The 17,187-nt window shown below is 44.4% G+C and overlaps 1 protein-coding gene across 2 annotated transcripts in view; it reads right to left on the bottom strand.

Moving 5' to 3' along the window:
* Nucleotides 1-515: 515 nt before the first annotated feature.
* The window catches only part of NEUROD4 (neuronal differentiation 4), a 32,243-nt gene continuing 15,571 nt past the window's right edge, over nucleotides 516-17,187 (bottom strand). For both annotated transcript variants that reach the window (XM_085654787.1, XM_085654788.1), the window contains exon 2: nucleotides 516-5,847. In XM_085654787.1, coding sequence (XP_085510913.1) covers nucleotides 4,819-5,838 — 1,020 coding nt within the window. In that variant the 5' untranslated portion in view covers nucleotides 5,839-5,847 and the 3' untranslated portion in view covers nucleotides 516-4,818. The remainder of the gene's footprint in view (nucleotides 5,848-17,187) is intronic.

Raw genomic sequence — 17,187 nt, 5'->3', positions numbered from 1 at the left:
TCACAACAGGGTGAAGGCCGTCACGACCTCAATGAGAGACAGCTGCCTGAAGCTCAGCTCAGACAAGACCGAAGTCCTCATCCTGGGCCCCACCACCTCCAACTGGGAAGAGGCCTGGTGGCTCGCCAAACTAGAAACCCACTCTACACCCACCGACCATGCATGAAACCTTAGCATCACAATGGAATCCTTCGTTCATAGCACAACCAGGAGCTTGGTGGCTAACACTCTGTGCCCGCATTTCCCCCTCAATACAGGTCAGCAGGACAACCGTCCTGAAATCTATCGGGTTAAAAATGCCGGAAAACTACCCAAGCTTGCAGAACGCGGTGCGTTCAGGACAAAATCCAGCATTTTAGTCCCGAAGGTCATGGACAAGTTCGTCGTTGGTGCTGATGTACCTGTTAAATTCTTTCAGGTCCGAATAATACTGGTCCAAATACCGGACCAGTCTGTCATGAGAGAAAAAGTTTTAAAAATAAGCAATGCAATAAATTCAGAAAAAACACAGCTGGGCAAGATCCACAACTTTATTTGAGAAAAAAAAGCTGCTGTCCGTTTCTTTACAAAAGAATAAAACATTTGCTTCCGGTAGAAAATAAAATGAAAGCCGAGCAGTTGTTGGACTGTACAAAGCAGGGATTCGTGTTTATAAACTGCACTCGGAGTCGTTCAACAAATACAGCAAAATATCCACCGACCAGTCCCTAGGCCGTAATAAGCGCATCTTAAAAATATCTGTGACTTCTGTGCTTTTTCATTTTCTTTTCTTTTAAGGAAAACATTAAGCAAAGTGTAATTGCATAGTCTTTAAGGTTATTGCTGTTTCATTTTTTTTATCTTTGCAAGGACAGACTCGGGCATAGATATGGTCTTCTGGTGGCCTCATAGGGGCCGAGGAGGGGAGACATCTTGGGTGAAAAAGATCTGCTGAGCTCAGCTGCTTATCTGTTGCTTCAGGGCAGACACCAAGGGAGCAGATATGCCTCTTCTGACATCATTCTGCGCCCTCTAGAAAACAATAGCAACTTCCAAAATAACTTAAATAAATTAAAAAGCTAATAAATACAAAGACAGAATCAAATTACAGCACAGTACTGTGACAAAACTAGGCAACGACTGAGCCTGGAGGAAGCAAGACTTCAGCTCGTTATGCATTTTATGCAAATAAGTAAATAGAAACAATAAATAAAAAACGTAGAAAATAAATTAAAGTTGAGGGTTGAAGATGCTGTTTTGAAGGACACATGCAAGGACATCTGAAAGTTCCAACAGGTGAACAGCACTCAGACATTTTGTATCCTTTTTCCTAAAAGCACAACTCAGTCCTGTATGTAAGTGATGCTGTGAGGGGATGAGTGTTTGGAGTGCCCAGTGATAATTCTGGTCCTGAGTTGCTGGTGGGCGTGCAATCCCAGGGCTTTGTCTTCTTGTTTCCAGTACAGTAATATTTGTTTGGAATTCGTCTTAGGGAATGTGCAGTTGTAACTGCTCGTTTATTTAGACAATTTCCACGTGCATTCTTCAAAATATATATTTTTAAATTGTGTGTAAGTCTAACCTTTGGCATGTGTGACAACGCCTCATTTTTTAATATATTGTATTGGTGAATTAAGCGTATATGACTTCAAGGGGCATATTACCAAGTACGGGCGATAATCATCGCCTGCGGCAGATATCGTGCTTTTTTTTATCGCATACTTTCCCTGAGGAATTTCGCATTGTTACCATGGTATTATTAAGAGTTTGGGAGCAAGCGATACTGGCAGTGAAAGTACGCGGTAACTGCCGCTAACATGCGATAGTGATTCATGCGATACGGTGGCATCGGGGCGTTAGCGACGATAACATTGCAGCTAACGTGAGAATATGCCTTAAAACCCCCTTAAAACACCCTGTATGACACGATCACGAGCACAATTAACCTGGCAGTCACCTCGCACTCTGCAGCATGAAAAACACTTTAAAATGTATGTAATGCTACCATCAATATAATGTGACATGCTGGATGCTGTGATCTTACGTTGTACTGCACAACAGCACCTTTGTACATGTCAAAGGGCTAATGATGCAGCATGAGCTCTACCTCTTTGGTGTCTGTGAGGGAGATCAGGGCTAGTCTCCCTTGTATCACCATGTTTAGTCAGGTTTTAATCAGGTGTTATAAACCTGCGTTCATCGTGGCTTAGCTCGAATTTTGTTATCGCGGGACAACATTGGTAATACAGCGAAGTGCTGTTAGCGACTTTTAACGTGTTATTTTGGCTAGGAACGCCTACCTTGCATGTCATTAGCGATAAATATCGCTGACATGCAAGGCGATAGAAAAAGCGACAGCTAACGCCTGAAAGCTTGCGCTAACGCATGTTAGCGCAGGCTTGATAATAGGGCGATAAAAATATTGCCGCTTTTTCTGCAAAAAGTGCCGCAAAAGTGGCGATACGCCCCTTGATAATATGCCCCCAAGTGTTTTCTTTTTTTGCGCCCTGCCCCATGTGCATTTAATCGGATGTGTCTATTCTACACCAATGGGTCTGATTGATCTGGCAACTCATCCTTAAACTCTTAAAATAATCTGCCATATTGTATTGGCTATTTCTGGAAGGTGTACAAGCCACAAGGAGCATCTTCTTGCTTAAGGCAGATCTAGGGTGAATGGGGCCTGCTGTCCATTTACTATGGACTTCGTCGGTTCATGGGAGTGCAACATGTGTCTGGCTATTAAATCTGCACAGCACATGTTGGAAGGGAGCATCGAATAGGCACTGAAGCACTTTTTGTGGGGGTGGGGAGGTGAGCGGCTTATCAGGTGTTCAATATGTGTCCCATGATAATATGACAAAGCAAACACGAATTTGAAACTTAAAGACATGATTTCAATTTAACAGCAGTTGAAACAAGTGGATGTTACTCGTGAGAAAGGGCATTAAGTGGATATTAAATGCTAATTTTTCAAAATAGGTGAACGTGTGTGATATAAATTAAACTATATATTTATAAGTGTGAATAAGGATATTTTGAATGAGAAATTCAGGCCATCGGCGAATAGGGACTAAAATATATAGCCAAGTGAAGGGTAAAAAATACTCTTTTTGGAAGCATCTTACATAATGATTGAGTGAGCAGTAGTAATCTAAGAAACCTGCGGATATTTAAAATGTGGGAGAATTCATGCAGAATTGAGAAGAATATAGTTCTTGCAAAACAGCAACTTCAAAAAATCTTTGTCCGTGTATGATTAAGGGCAAACAAACTGAAACACAATCGAATATTTGTACGAAAATAAAGAGTGCCTTGTAAAAGAGGCTAAAACTGGGGAAGTAATTTAACATATATAGAATGTTTTGATTTGACTAAATCAAGTCGGAGATGAATAGTCCATCTTTATGTGAATTGAAGTGTATCAGTGGTTAATAACAAGTGCTTATCTCGATCACAGATGGGGTGGGCTATCGATGAGTCCATGTTTGCTAGTAACAATATGCAACATTGACACATGGTGTGTGCGATCTAGTACAGTAACTACTGAGCCTGGTAGTGCACGCATGTGAGGGTCTATGTCGGCAGTGGTTAGTTGTGGTTCACGAGCAGTAGTGCCTAGATTAATAAATGCTGCCCATGCACAGATGGCTGGATTTCCTTCATATCTTTTCTTTCCGGAGTCTTTATTTTACATGAATACTTTTCAGGAGGTCAGCAGCAATGTGCAATCAAAGCAAATTGTTTGCGCGTGTAGGTAGAGTGAACTCTTGTGCGTGGATATATTGTGAATGGAAATTGACAAGTGTAGCAAAAATGAGAGCATACTCTATAGGTTGTGTTGTGTTTTTTTGTTTTAGTGTAGCATAGGATTATAAAAAGGCTCAGCCTTTTGCGGCTGAGATCCGGTTTGTCGCACTCACTGCAGGGGGTGGAGATACAAGAATGAGGCTTGTCTCAATGTGACACAGCTCTCCTCCCACAGGATATGTGTCTACAGTGGATAACGAGTGAGAAAATAACCAGTGCATGTGTATGTGTACTTGTGCTATTGTACTCTGGGTTTTCTGCATTAAACATAGTTTTATTGTTGAGTTGAGGCGCTCCCTCTTTGTTAGAGATCCATCCACCCACAGGCGCCAGTGATCTTGCGGCTTGTCCCCCCAGTGGCTTTGCACTCTCCTATCCACACATTAAGGGTGTGTGCATGAGTCTATTTACCCCTGAATCAAAGGTATGAATGCGAGAATCAGTTCATTTGATGATAACTACAAAACAAAATTCAGTATCCACACATGCTACGTTTCTTGTTCAAAACATCTGAGCACTAAATGTGGTGTTAGATTTTTTGTGGCAATATCAAAAGTTCAAGGCATTCATATCAGAGTCTTTTCGTCTTTCAATAGACTTGGGGAAAATCAGCGTTTGCAATCTTCTGATTGGATGTTGCAGTTGCAGCTTTCGTGCCTATAGGCCATTAAGGATCGAAAACCCACAGAAGGGTCCCCTAGGAATCCAGGACAAGGGAAGACCGTTCAAATTCTTAAGGTTTGGGTTCCTCACTTCTGCTAAGGAGATGAAAGCTTCAAGGTGGCTGCTCCGACTGGTGGTTGTGATGAAGCCCCAGCAGCAGTGCATAAAGTTTTTTATGTGTGAGTCTGGCAGTCTTTGCTGGACGCAATGGGTTTTCCTTCTAGGTTATTAAGGAACTCATTGCTACATATGCATCATTTACTCTTTCAGTGTTTTTCAGTTAGGGTTATATAAACATACGAAGCTTTCTCAGAGTATGCTCGTTGACGTTTCTTTGAGTTCTGGAGAGGACAGAGGGGAGCCCTGCTACTCATTATATATAGCATGGGACCCAACTACATGATGTGGGTAGGTTTCATAGGTCATGTCTAGAGGGATCTCATACCGAGGCACTGAGGTCTGAAAGTGAGGCCCGTGTCCATGAACTCCACCCATGCCGACTGATGGATAATGGGCCATGAAGGCATAGGATTTGTCTAGGTCTGGAGAGCTTTCTTGCTTCAAGGAGAAGTTACCAGTGATGCTCAGTGGAGGGGTTAGCGGGCCATCATAAGGTGGGGTGGTGCAGTCTGAAGGGTGAGTGACAAAGGAAGGGTCCACTAAGCTTTTAAATGTGGGCGGCTTCATATGCAGGAGATGGGATTCCATGCTTCCGTATGGAGGACTTGGAAGTCCAGGAGACTGATAGCTAAAAGGATGTCCTGGATGGCCTGGAATGACTGCTTCACACATGTGCGTCTTCTCTTCTGGTTTTTCAAAAAACATTGTTTGAGATCCTAATTGCATGCAGCCAGCTACTAAATTGCTGGTAGGCTGTGACAGTCCTTTACATAGCATCTCAATAAAGCCTTTCTCTTCTGCCGTTTGTCCGCTTTCTAGTACCTCTGACAAGGCCCAGATGTAGTTCCTGGCAAGCCTCAATGTTTCAATCTTTGAGAGCTTCTGAGTCTTGGAATAACAAGGCATCACTCGCCGAAGATTCTCCAAAGCATCATTGAGCCCATGCATGCGTGAACGCTCTCTGGCATTGGCCTTCACACGACGCACTTTGAACCTCTCTATCCTTGCCTTTGTCATTTTCTTCTTCTTTGGTCCTCTTCTCTTGGGTTTTTCTCCATCACCATCACCATCACCCTCTTCTTCCTCTTCCTCTTCCTCCTCCATGCTGCCATGGTCTTCGGTGTTTATGGAGCTTAGCATGTCATAGGAAGAATGTTGGTGGTCCGACTCTGCCATGTCATCCTGGGAGCTCATTGTATCATCCATCCATGCCTGAACATTTACTAACTCATCCATTTCTTTGGATTTTGCAAAGGTCTTGGTCATAGCGGAAACCTAGGAGAAAAGAATGAGAAAAATATTTTGGTAAGTTACCCACTTAAAGAGCTTTGCACAAGACATTGAATGCAACTCTCTATCTTGATCCACTTTTGCCAGAAATGTTCATGGACAAGAACCGATATTGCACATAACCCCTGGACCACACTCCTTTATCAGTGTCAATCATGAGAACACAGTGAATTCTGCCCATCCCATGTATTTTTACAAACCATCATAGTAATCCAAATTGCTCATGAGGGTTTATGTTTCACAAGTGACAAACTGATTCTCTGTTTCCGCAGTCCTATTCACGCTTGGTTTCATGGGTTGCCCTAAAGGTCTGGGAAATTCGCAGGCATTTTTATATCTAAAATGAGACTACAGGGAATGTGGCAGCATCCGCCTCTACATTCTTTGTCATTTTAAGACAAGGCGGCTGCATCACATCTAGTAGCAAATGGTGCTCTAGGGCTGAGGTCTATCACTCAGTGCTGTGATCTCATATTGGTGCTACTTGCATGCTTCATACAGTCAGTGCTTTAAATGGAAAAAAATAAGTGCAGGTACTCATTAAATTGAGCTGGGGGCGTGAAGTGGGCGGGGTTAGAGGCGGGGTGAGACATGATGGTACAAAAACACTTCTGTTGAGTATTTATTTTGTCCTTGATAGTTGTCTCAAACTTTTCATGTCCAGAGAAGGGCATTTACACCAGGACATACCAAAACGGGAGAAATGTATCAATATAAACAAAATGTGCTAACTCGTTACACAAAATGAATGTCAAACACCACATGTTAATATTTCCTTGTTTCGTAATATATGCAACTTCTTAATGTCATACTGTTCCTACTGACTTGCATTTGGTGCAATCCTTTTATATTCAAGAGTGAACACACATACACACAAAACAAGCATTCCACACATTTCTTTTTAAATACCTCTCGAGTGTCCCGATTCTCTTCCACTCTGATTTAATTTCTCTCTCACACACAAAGAAACCGACAAACACTCTCTATTAGTCTTCACATCTCTAACCTCTCGATCCCTCCCCCTCACTTCTCTCCCATTTGTATCCAACTCCGTCCCACTCTCTTTACCCCAATTGTATCTTATAATTCTCTACCATCACTCTCTCTATTTCTCTGTACCTCTCTTACTCTTTCCATAGCTGTCTCAATTGCTTCCCCATCTCCATCTGTTCTTACCCCTTCCGTCTATCTTTTTCCCTGTTAAACTCTTGTCTGCTTCTTTTATCTCTGCCCCTTCACTATTCACCTTCTCTCACCCCATTATCCGTCGTCTCCCCTCAGCAGAAGGTACCACGGACGGTAAGCTTTCAGTGGCAGACAGTGAGCACTGCTGGGTCGTGAGCATGTGCAGAGTCCAGCAGAGTAGAGGTCAGGGGGAGAACAATACTGGCCTTTGATGTGAAGGTCAGTAGATCGCCTCTCACCTCACCTGGGTACGAGGGAGTCCCCCCTAGGTAATCCCCACCACCCCATCCCCGCCCATTATGCACTCAATGTCACAGCAGGCGGGCGGGGTGAGGGTTGATTTGCAGGGGTTAGCGAGTCAGGGAAAAGGCAGCCAGACCCCAGTGAGAGGCCAAGGTGTGAAAATGGCCCTTGTTACCTAGGCTCTTAAGTGGCCACACCTGAGCAGGCTCTCCCCCCTTTCTACCCCACTCATTCAGTCTGCACACATCACTGTGCTGCGCCCAAGGTAGAAAATGTCCCATGCCATACAGCATCTAACAAGACGTCCCAGCAAGGAGGCTCGGCAGGGGGCTGTTGAGGACAATTAGAGCTTACATCTGGGTGGGGAGGGAGCAGAGGCCCACTTGCCGCAGCAGCAGGCCGTTCAGGCCCCATCGTGCCGCTTGCCACAGCTGAATGACACAGACAAACGGCAAAACTGCAAACATGCTGCTAAAAAAACAGAAACACAGCTGGCCCTCGGCACCGACCAACCGGTGTTCACCTAATCAATTCGACCCTGAGTACCGGTACTCTCCTTGGCAGTGGAGAAGTGCCGGTACTCAGCTTGATAAAAATAAGAAGTGCCGGTACTCAGTACCGGTGAGTACCGGCCCATTTAAAGCACTGCATACAGTGCTTCCTATCATTGTATACCTTGCAGGACTTTCTATATGTTTGGCTCCAAAGAGGTCGGCTTCTTTTTCTCGTTCCTGGAAAGAACCAAAGGATTATAATTCTAATTTCTGTAAATACCATATTTTGTAATTGGACAGAATAAAAAGATCCATTAATTGATGATAGGATTAGCTTGCTGTTTGAAAGAAGTGATTGAAGAGAGAATATTGCAGTCAGTTTCACTTCTGTATGAAAAAAGCATTAGTAGTAGCTGACTCTATGCTATGCTTTCCTTTTATTGTTAACACTACATCAGGTACATTTTAATATTACAGATCTTCATGTATGCCTGTCAATTTGTCTAATTTTAGCTTTTATGAATATTTACACTTTTGTAGGACTTTTTTAATGGAGAATTGTCAGGTTTTGACAGCATATATGATAGCTGTAGTTATTGCTCTAGAATCAGATATATTGGTTGCCTGAGATATCTGGTTTGGTTTACTTCAGCTCTGCTTAAATGGTCAATAAATATGCTGGGTCTCCTCCCACTTAAGTCTCTTCTTATCTATGCTGTAAGTATCTGATTGGTTGCTGTTCGGTTCTTATTAAAAGGAAAATGCACTCCTTTCCTTGGCAAAGAGAGACCAATGTCTTCACAAATACCAACCAGGATACCGAAAAACAGCACTTGTCTAGAAGGAAACTCTAGTAGAAAAGGCCGATGTGCCTCTTCCTTGTGCCAGAGGACATGCCTACTCATTTTTATCTTGCTTTCCACCCGAGCAAGAACAGGTATTGATTCTACACAAGCCGTCAACAGGGTTGCTTTCAAGATCTTTGTCGGCACAGGCCAGTTTGCACAGTATGCTGGGAAGGGTCCGATCCACACCAGGAGTTCAGGACAGCCACAACCAATAAATATTCCTGGTGGGAATCTAAATAGAGTTCATTTACATAGTCCGCTTTAACCTCAAATTCTGGCATGGATCTTGACCTACTTCAGGCACCCTGGGCCTAGATGCAGTGACATGTTTCCTTGTGTTGGTGAATTATGTGGTCATGTGCTGGATAAAGTAACACCTTGGCATGGTCTGCGCGTGGCACTCTTGCCAGCCATTTCTTGTTTTGTGCTAGTATTTACCACAACATGAACACAAAATTCGCAAAACAGACACCTTTCTCAAGAGCATGTTTTGTTGATTGGAACTTTTTGATGAAATTGACGCCTAGTGGACTCTTTATGGGGATATTATTATCTTTGCACAACACTGTAAAGGTTTACATGTCATCTCTTGGTGTGAAACCCATGTCCTACACACTTCGTGATTGGCGCAATAAGAAGAGTTGGACAATACATGGTGGATGCCACCACTGAAGTGAACAGATTCCCCGTCTCCTCATTTTTGAGGTACACTGCAGTCATAATTTTGAGTCAATATATTTTATGATCGGTGTCTGCGGTCCTGACATTTCTTTTTCGTAGTGTTAGTGTATAGTGCAATGACATCCTAGACCTGTTCTTTATACTTTACACACCATGTTCCCCCACCTGCTTTAGGAAGGACCCTTAATGATCAAATCACAGCGTGTCTCTGGGGATCAGGAGAGCCCAGTAGCCCTACCCGCAGGATGCGAGAGAGAGGGAGTGTTCCAATTTTTAAGCTCCTGGTTTGTTTTTTCAACCTCATCTTTGGTAACCTGAGCGCTATCCTTTCGTTGAACCTTGGTTACCTCTTTTGAATTATTAAAGCCTTTGCGCTCACAAAAACACAACCCAATCTGGGCCTCGTGTTAATCAGAACAGCAAATCCCCATCGTCGCCGCTTACTCAGTGCGCGCGGCTTAACGTGTAAGCTTCAGCCCTTACGTCAGCCGCCTCCACTTCCTGCCACGCGACCCGCTGAGGAGACTGCAGCTCCGCCTTCTCAGGGCTTGCCGCCTTGTCACCTCAGCGAAGGAGCTGCTGTCGGTGGAATCAGTAGCGCAACACAGGCCCCCGCGAGGGGGGGGAGGAGGGAAGCGTGGGGGAGTGGGGGGGGGGGCGCCGAGCTGCAGCTAGGGGGCCCTCAGCACAGTATCCAGGCCTGGGGGGTGGGGGGGGGGGGGGAGCTCCATGGACCTTGCAGGGGGTCTCCTTAAACATTCGGTGCGACAGTGGGTGTAATAGTGCGTGTTACTGTGGACAGCTGCTCTGCTGCCTGTTCCGGAGCAGCCAAAGCGCATTCCGGAGAGGGAGTTGTTGCACTGCCTGCTCCGGCCCGTTAGCAGTTCACCCCCCTTCCTGGGCGATGCTGTAGTGGGCCTCACAGAATGCAGGCCAGAGGCGGCTTGTCATTAAAGGAACGGACTTGTGTCCCACAAAGGTGCCGCTGCTGCACTGCCTGCTCTGGCCCCGCCAGCTCTTCCCTGTGAAGGAGCTGCTGGGAGAGCTTGCAGACCAGAGAGTCGCATGCTGTCACAGGAAGCTGCTGGCCCCCTTCCCTGGAACTGTCAGCTTGTCACTTAAGTGAAGGATCTGACGTGGAAACGCCAGAGGGCAGTCCATAAACGCAGCTGCCTTGTTCCTCTGAGAATAGAGTCCTAGAGAGCAGCAAGCAATGCTGCCTTGCTCAGGACTTTCCAACTGCAGTTCAGTGGAGGAAACCGCCGTGGCACCTCTTTTACAGGTGCCAGATTTCATTCTCAGAGTGGAAGCTGCTGGACTGCCTGCTCTAGTCTTTACAGGGTGTTTGTAGGAAGGAAGCTGATGTACTGCCTGTGCTGTTCCTGCTGGTTTGCTGCCTGTGAGTGACTGCTTGCCTTGCTGCAGTCGTAGAGAGGAAGCCTTTCTGCAGCATGTTCTGGACTGCCCAGACCTCAGTGGAGGAAGTGAGATTATGCCCCTAGCTTTGAACCTTTCATACATACTTGGAGAGAAGTTGCTGCTGAAAGGTCTGTTCTGGTTCTTTTATCCCGCAGTCTAGAGAGGCAGCTTGTGCCTATTCTGGTCTCGCGAGAGTGTCAGACTGTGGAGTGTATGTATTCGGCAAAGGCCTTGTGGTTCAGGGGCATTTTAAGGATTTGGTGGGCCCGGGGCCGAACTTATTTTGGGTTCCCTGTGCAGAACAACTTGGAATTTATGATCCAATTCCAGCTCTTTCATTCCCTCTTTTGGCCAGGTCATTGACCGTGTACAGGCACAATCGTCCACATTCTGAAGCTGTTACATCATACATTCAGGGCTAGTGATGTGTGTTTTCAATATTGAAATACTGCAGCAGCTCACTAATATTAAAGCAAATAATCTCAGTGACACCCTCCTATTTTTAATATATGAGTTCCTGTTTTGATCTAATAGAAACATTATTTATAGATGTTGCATGAAACATAAACACAACATTTCTCTGAAAAATGTCTGTAATAGACTTTTACCCATCACAAACATGAGAAATAATTTAAAGGGAAACAGTATTTAAAAACAATCTGTTGAATAATTATTCACGGTCATAAGGGCAATACTCTCTGAGGAACAGAGCTGGCTTTATCAGGGGGCCCCTGAAAGACTTTGGTCCTGGCCTGGGCCAGAGCCCACTCTGCCCATGCCTTAAAACGTCTCTGTTGTGGTTCCAGCAGTGCCCATCTTTCTTGTTTCTCCCAGGTCTTTTGAGTACTGAAGCCCATGGCTCAGTGGATTACTCCATCACCTGCTGGGATCTGTGTTTGACCCATGGTCCCAGTTTCAGATGCTGATGGGCCCCTCAAGCTTGATAAACTGAGTGCCACTGAGTTGGTTATTCTTATATATCTGGTGATCAGCCCTAGGTACCCGAGTGTGACTGCACGCTTTATAAGTAGATGTTTGGTTTCATTAAATTTTGTTGTTACACATTGTCAGGTATTCAACAACTCCCACAGTTATCCTGTAGTCGGATTCAGAGCTTCAGCCATCATTTAGCTTTGCTAAGTCTTTTTTTTTTTCAAATTCTTCCAATGGTATCTCTTTGTTGCTTGACATTTACTTTCAGAGTGTTAGAATACCATTAGTTTAATCTTCTAGAAGTATAGAGTCGGCTATATAACGGCGTGCCCAGGATCTACCAGGCCGCCATCGTTTTGTGCCAGGCTGGCACCACCACGATAAATGCACACCCCACTCTGGTTCCAGCAGGCATCCAATGCTAAATGCGTTTGATTAATTCTCCAAATGTTCCTCCATTCCAGCCCCGTTTTCCTTTACCTGTTTCTGCATTAATTCTTTGCTTGTCATGCAAATTAGCATAAAGTGACACATCTGCAGAGCGGTGAGCAATCTGCAGATTGCATCCTCGTCTCCCTGACACAACTCGTTTGGTTAATGTGCTTGATATAGATATCGAAAGCTTCCGGTCACAGGAGTGAGCTATGAGGTAGCTCAGTGCATAAGTACATCTATGGAAGTTTTTGATGAGTAACCACATGTAGGTAACATGCTTGCATCCCAAAAAGATAGCTTGCTGAAGTTGCGCTCATGTTCCAGACATGCGCATCTGTCAAAGGTTGCAGCTCCTGCATTGCTGATGCAGCATTTCACTCTTCTGGGGCTGGTGAAAGAACTGCTAAAGGGTTGGGAAGTGGGAACAGCTGTTATTAAGGTTCCAAATGGGTTCAGATGAGTCGTATGCCAATGATTGTTAATTATATCTTATAATAAGTCATGAGGGAGAGCCCATTCCATTCTGCAGCAGTCTCCACTCAGGCTTCGCCGACATTACTGTCGTAAGAAGACTCCAGACAAAACCCACTGCCACAAGCTCGTGGGGGTAGCCAGAGCTCCCTGTCCTTATGCTTGCCCAGTCCTTGACACACCATTGCAACAGTGGTCCTGGCCTCCTAACTGCCCGGAATTCACAATACATTCATATAGCTGCAGAACAATACTCCTGAAACGCCAAATTTCACCCAAACCTTGTGGAATTTGGTCTTGACCTGCATTCATTTACCAAGGACTGGCTAGAGGTAAATGGTTGCCTAGTTATGGACAACAGGTGGCGCAACACGCTGGAGTAGGACTACTTTGTGATGCATTTAATCGAGTGGAGATCTGCACATTCAGATATGTGTAAACTGGGGACTTTTTGGAGAAGGGTGAGTTCAGCAGGAGCAAAACTCTCTTTTGGGCACCCCTGCCCTTTTCATGTACAGACGTTTCATGGTCCGGGGGAACCACAGAACGATCATGCTTGTTACTTAGCACTATAATATTTGGCGTTTGTTGTGTTTTTGGTATTTTATTCATAAGTTATTTTGTAGTGTAACCATTTTAGTTATGGCAATGCAGCTAATAAAGTTTTGATACTTGTAAATAAAAGTAGCAACATTCTACGCCTATCATTTATACGTTAATGCCATCATTAAATGCTTTCATTTTATGCTACTGTCACATTCGATTCAATATTGCTAAATTAGAAACATTTGACTTTTTCCAGGTAAACATTTTTATCATCTAGCTGTGGCGGCTTAAGGAGCAGCCATTGTGAGCTTATAATTATCATTTAGGTCTTAAAAAGTCATATGCTACTAGCTTATTTGTATTACCCCTGTAGATAACACAAACTCATTTTATTTATTATTGCTCAGAGGAGTCATCAATTGTGAAAGTGGTTATATTTCAACACTTTCTTACTAAGTTATTCCTAAAATGACCAGAAGCAGACCTTTGCTGATTGTGGTGGTGTAGAAACACTAGCACACAGAATCAGTTGTTAGAATTATTCCATCCTATATATTGCCATTTTGCAACGCAGGAGTAAAATATCTGCAGGCAAATATCCTTTGGATTTCAGATGTTCAGTCGAATATTATCTGCAAAAATGGGCATAAAATATGTTGATTTTTTGTATCTTGGACCCCACACTGTACTGTTCTTATCATGTATCGGCTCAAATAGCTTAGTTCTACAACTTGTTCCATCCCTAGAGCAGTCATGATCTTCAAAAGGGAATGTCCCCTCTTAGTGTCACTCATGAAAGATTTTGGACAAGCATAGACACCATCTGTTTGGGACAATGATCAAGATCCTGGTACTTCAGATAGCATGTCTCATCATCAGAATTTGGCCCAGAGCAAAAGAATGAAAGGCAGAGAACGAGAAAAAGAGGAAAAGCGCGATAGTCAAACAGAGAAAAATAGAGAGCGCATGGATGAAAAAGAACCTGCAAGATAGAACTAGAGATGAGAAGTGTATGATAATACTGAAAGTAATGAGGTGGAAGTGCCAATGTTTTGTTCAGAAGCCCATGACCGGTGATATCAAAGATCGGGGTGCCGAATATCGAGATTGTGTAGTCTTGATTAAACCTCATTCTTCTTTAATTCACCACCGAACACTCCCTGCCTCTTTGTCTCACTTTTGCAGGTACATCTTCATTCCTGCTTTCTCCTTTTGTCACTGTTTTTCCTTCTTTCTCTTTCTCCTTCTTTCCTCATTTTTTATTTTTCTATCTCTTGACCTGGTTCACAGATTGTTGAGGAAAAATAAATGCCAGCTCCCCAAATAAAATATAAGGGTTTTAGCCAGTGCAGTTGTATGGGGTGAACATTGTAGCCATAGTTACAGGCTTAATAATTCCTTAGATGTCCTCGGGTGAAAAACTATTGTAGTCCTTACACTGGTGAGACGTACATTGTAGCCCACTCCAAATAGCTAAATATGCCTGTGGCTGAAAAGAATACACAAATATTGTTGTACTCCTGTCATGACAAAGGGTTGTCTGATACTTCTGTCACCCTTGGTGAGAGATAAATCATTTCTCCCATCAGTACCACTGACCTAGTCTTCTCGTGCCCTCAAGAAAAAGTTGAATGTGAACTCCATACAGCTCATCTGGGCTGGTTCCAGGCAGCGATACATCTTTTGTTATTGAGGATTCTCAAGTGGCTTCATCGGATATAGATCTCATGTTGGAATGTTCCTCCAGCCCGTAGTTAAATGTGTGTCAGGCGCACAATGACAATAGGGCACTGCACCAATTTGTGTACCTGTTGCTATAGCAGCAAGAGCTATATTTGTAGCAAGATTCCTGCTTTTCAATTGCTGTTCACTTGTGGACTGTCAATCATTCTCCTCTTGGGGTACCACTCTTCGGATAACTCTTTCTTCCCTTTCAAATCCTCTACCAACTTCTGGCAACCTACATGTGAGGTTTACCAGGGAGCGAATCCTCTTTGACTGTTCTATTTAAAGAAGGCCAGATCTGGAATAAACCGAATAACTTTTTCGTTTGCCAAAATAACTGATGCATGGATGTTTAAGTAGAACCAGGCAACCTTCACTGGGCATTGACACCCATGTACAGCATCTTGAATCAGAGCACCAGTCCACTGCATACATGTCGGACGCTCTGAGAAAGGCAGGGGGTAGATTTCTGATAATGTTGGCATTCCATGGAGGCTTTACCAGATCCCAGACTGGAGCATGTAATGACAATTGAACTCTTAGACAGAGTGGGTGGAACAGTCTGTCCTGTCTGTCATCGGAGATATGGATTTGGGGTGCTTACACCTATTTGTATGGTTGAGGTGTTGCATACATGAGGTTGACGTTTAATAAGTATTGTACAGGGGGCATTAAACGTTCTTAAATGTTGTGGGCATTCCTGTGTGCTAGAACCAGAATCTGCCCCATTCTAAACTGTACAAAAGTGTCCACAAGCAGCCTGGTGTAGATGGACACTATCCTGGCATGGTTCACCTCATTTGTATCTCCACCACGACCAAAGATAGAAGAGCTACTTTATTTGGAAAACATTCTTACCCACAGCTTTCTCTGTCATGATTGTAGCAAGAAGCACCCTCACTGGTTCCTTGGTCTAGATCTCCATCTTAGCATAAACTAATTGGTATGGCTTCCACAGCAATCTCCCTCTGTTATGTGAGACTAGGGGTGGGGATTCCCCAGAAATCTCCCTCTGTTACCTGAGACTGACTGATGTGGCTTCCACAGCAATCTCCCTCTGTTACCCGAGACTGACTGATGTGGCTTTCACAGCAATCTCCCTCTGTTACCCGAGACTGACTGATGTGGCTTCCACAGCAATCTCCCTCTGTTACCTGAGACTGACTGATGTGGCTTCCACAGCAATCTCCCTCTGTTACCCGAGACTGACTGATGTGGCTTTCACAGCAATCTCCCTCTGTTACCCGAGACTGACTGATGTGGCTTCCACAGCAATCTCCCTCTGTTACCCGAGACTGACTGATGTGGCTTCCACAGCAATCTCCCTCTGTTACCCGAGACTGACTGGTGTGGCTTCCACAGCAATCTCCCTCTGTTACCCGAGACTGACTGATGTGGCTTCCACAGCAATCTCCCTCTGTTACCCGAGACTGACTGATGTGGCTTCCACAGCAATCTCCCTCTGTTACCCAAGACTGACTGATGTGGCTTCCACAGCAATCTCTCTCTGTTACCCGAGACTGACTGATGTGGCTTCCACAGCAATCTCCCTCTGTTACCCGAGACTGACTGATGTGGCTTCCACAGCAATCTCTCTCTGTTACCCGAGACTGACTGATGTGGCTTCCACAGCAATCTCCCTCTGTTACCCGAGACTGACTGATGTGGCTTTCACAGCAATCTCCCTCTGTTACCTGAGACTGACTGATGTGGCTTTCACAGCAATCTCTTTCTGTTACCCGAGACTGACTGATATGGCTTCCACAGCAATCTCCCTATTATAAGAGACTGACTGGTGTGGATTCCTTAGCAATCTCACTCTGTTATGTGAGACTAGGGGTGGGGATTCCACAGAAATCTGCCTCTGTTACATGAGACTGACTGATGTGGCTTCCACAGCAATACCCCTATTATATGAGACTGACTGATGTGGCTTCCACTGCAATCTCTCTATACTATGTGGACTTAGCTGTGTTTTTTAATTATTGCAGAACAGGTGCTATCCAGATTTGTTGAGAGTCTTCTGCCCAAGCCCGCCAGGATGATTCTCCAAACTTCTACCCATGTAGGCTACCACACTGTATTTGATGTCGTTCTTTATTTAACCCCTTCAGTGCCCCGCCCTTTCCCCGCCCTGTGCCGGCCCTTTCATTAGCGGGCGGGGTTCATGACGAGATAGTCTCGTCATGGGCACAGCGCAACCGCGCTCCATGACGAGACCATCTCGTCATGGGCACTGAAGGAGTTAAAGACAATTGTGGTCTTACACAACTTGAAACAGTTGTTATGTCTTTGTCTATTACTTGCAACCAATGGTTTTAATGCTCTTTCTTTTATAGTTATCT

Source organism: Triturus cristatus, chromosome 4_1, assembly GCF_964204655.1.
Source record: "Triturus cristatus chromosome 4_1, aTriCri1.1, whole genome shotgun sequence".
In the NCBI taxonomy this organism is placed as follows: Eukaryota; Metazoa; Chordata; class Amphibia; order Caudata; family Salamandridae; genus Triturus; species Triturus cristatus.
Note: the sequence above shows the minus strand (reverse complement) of the source record. Positions and strands in the feature narration are given on the sequence as shown.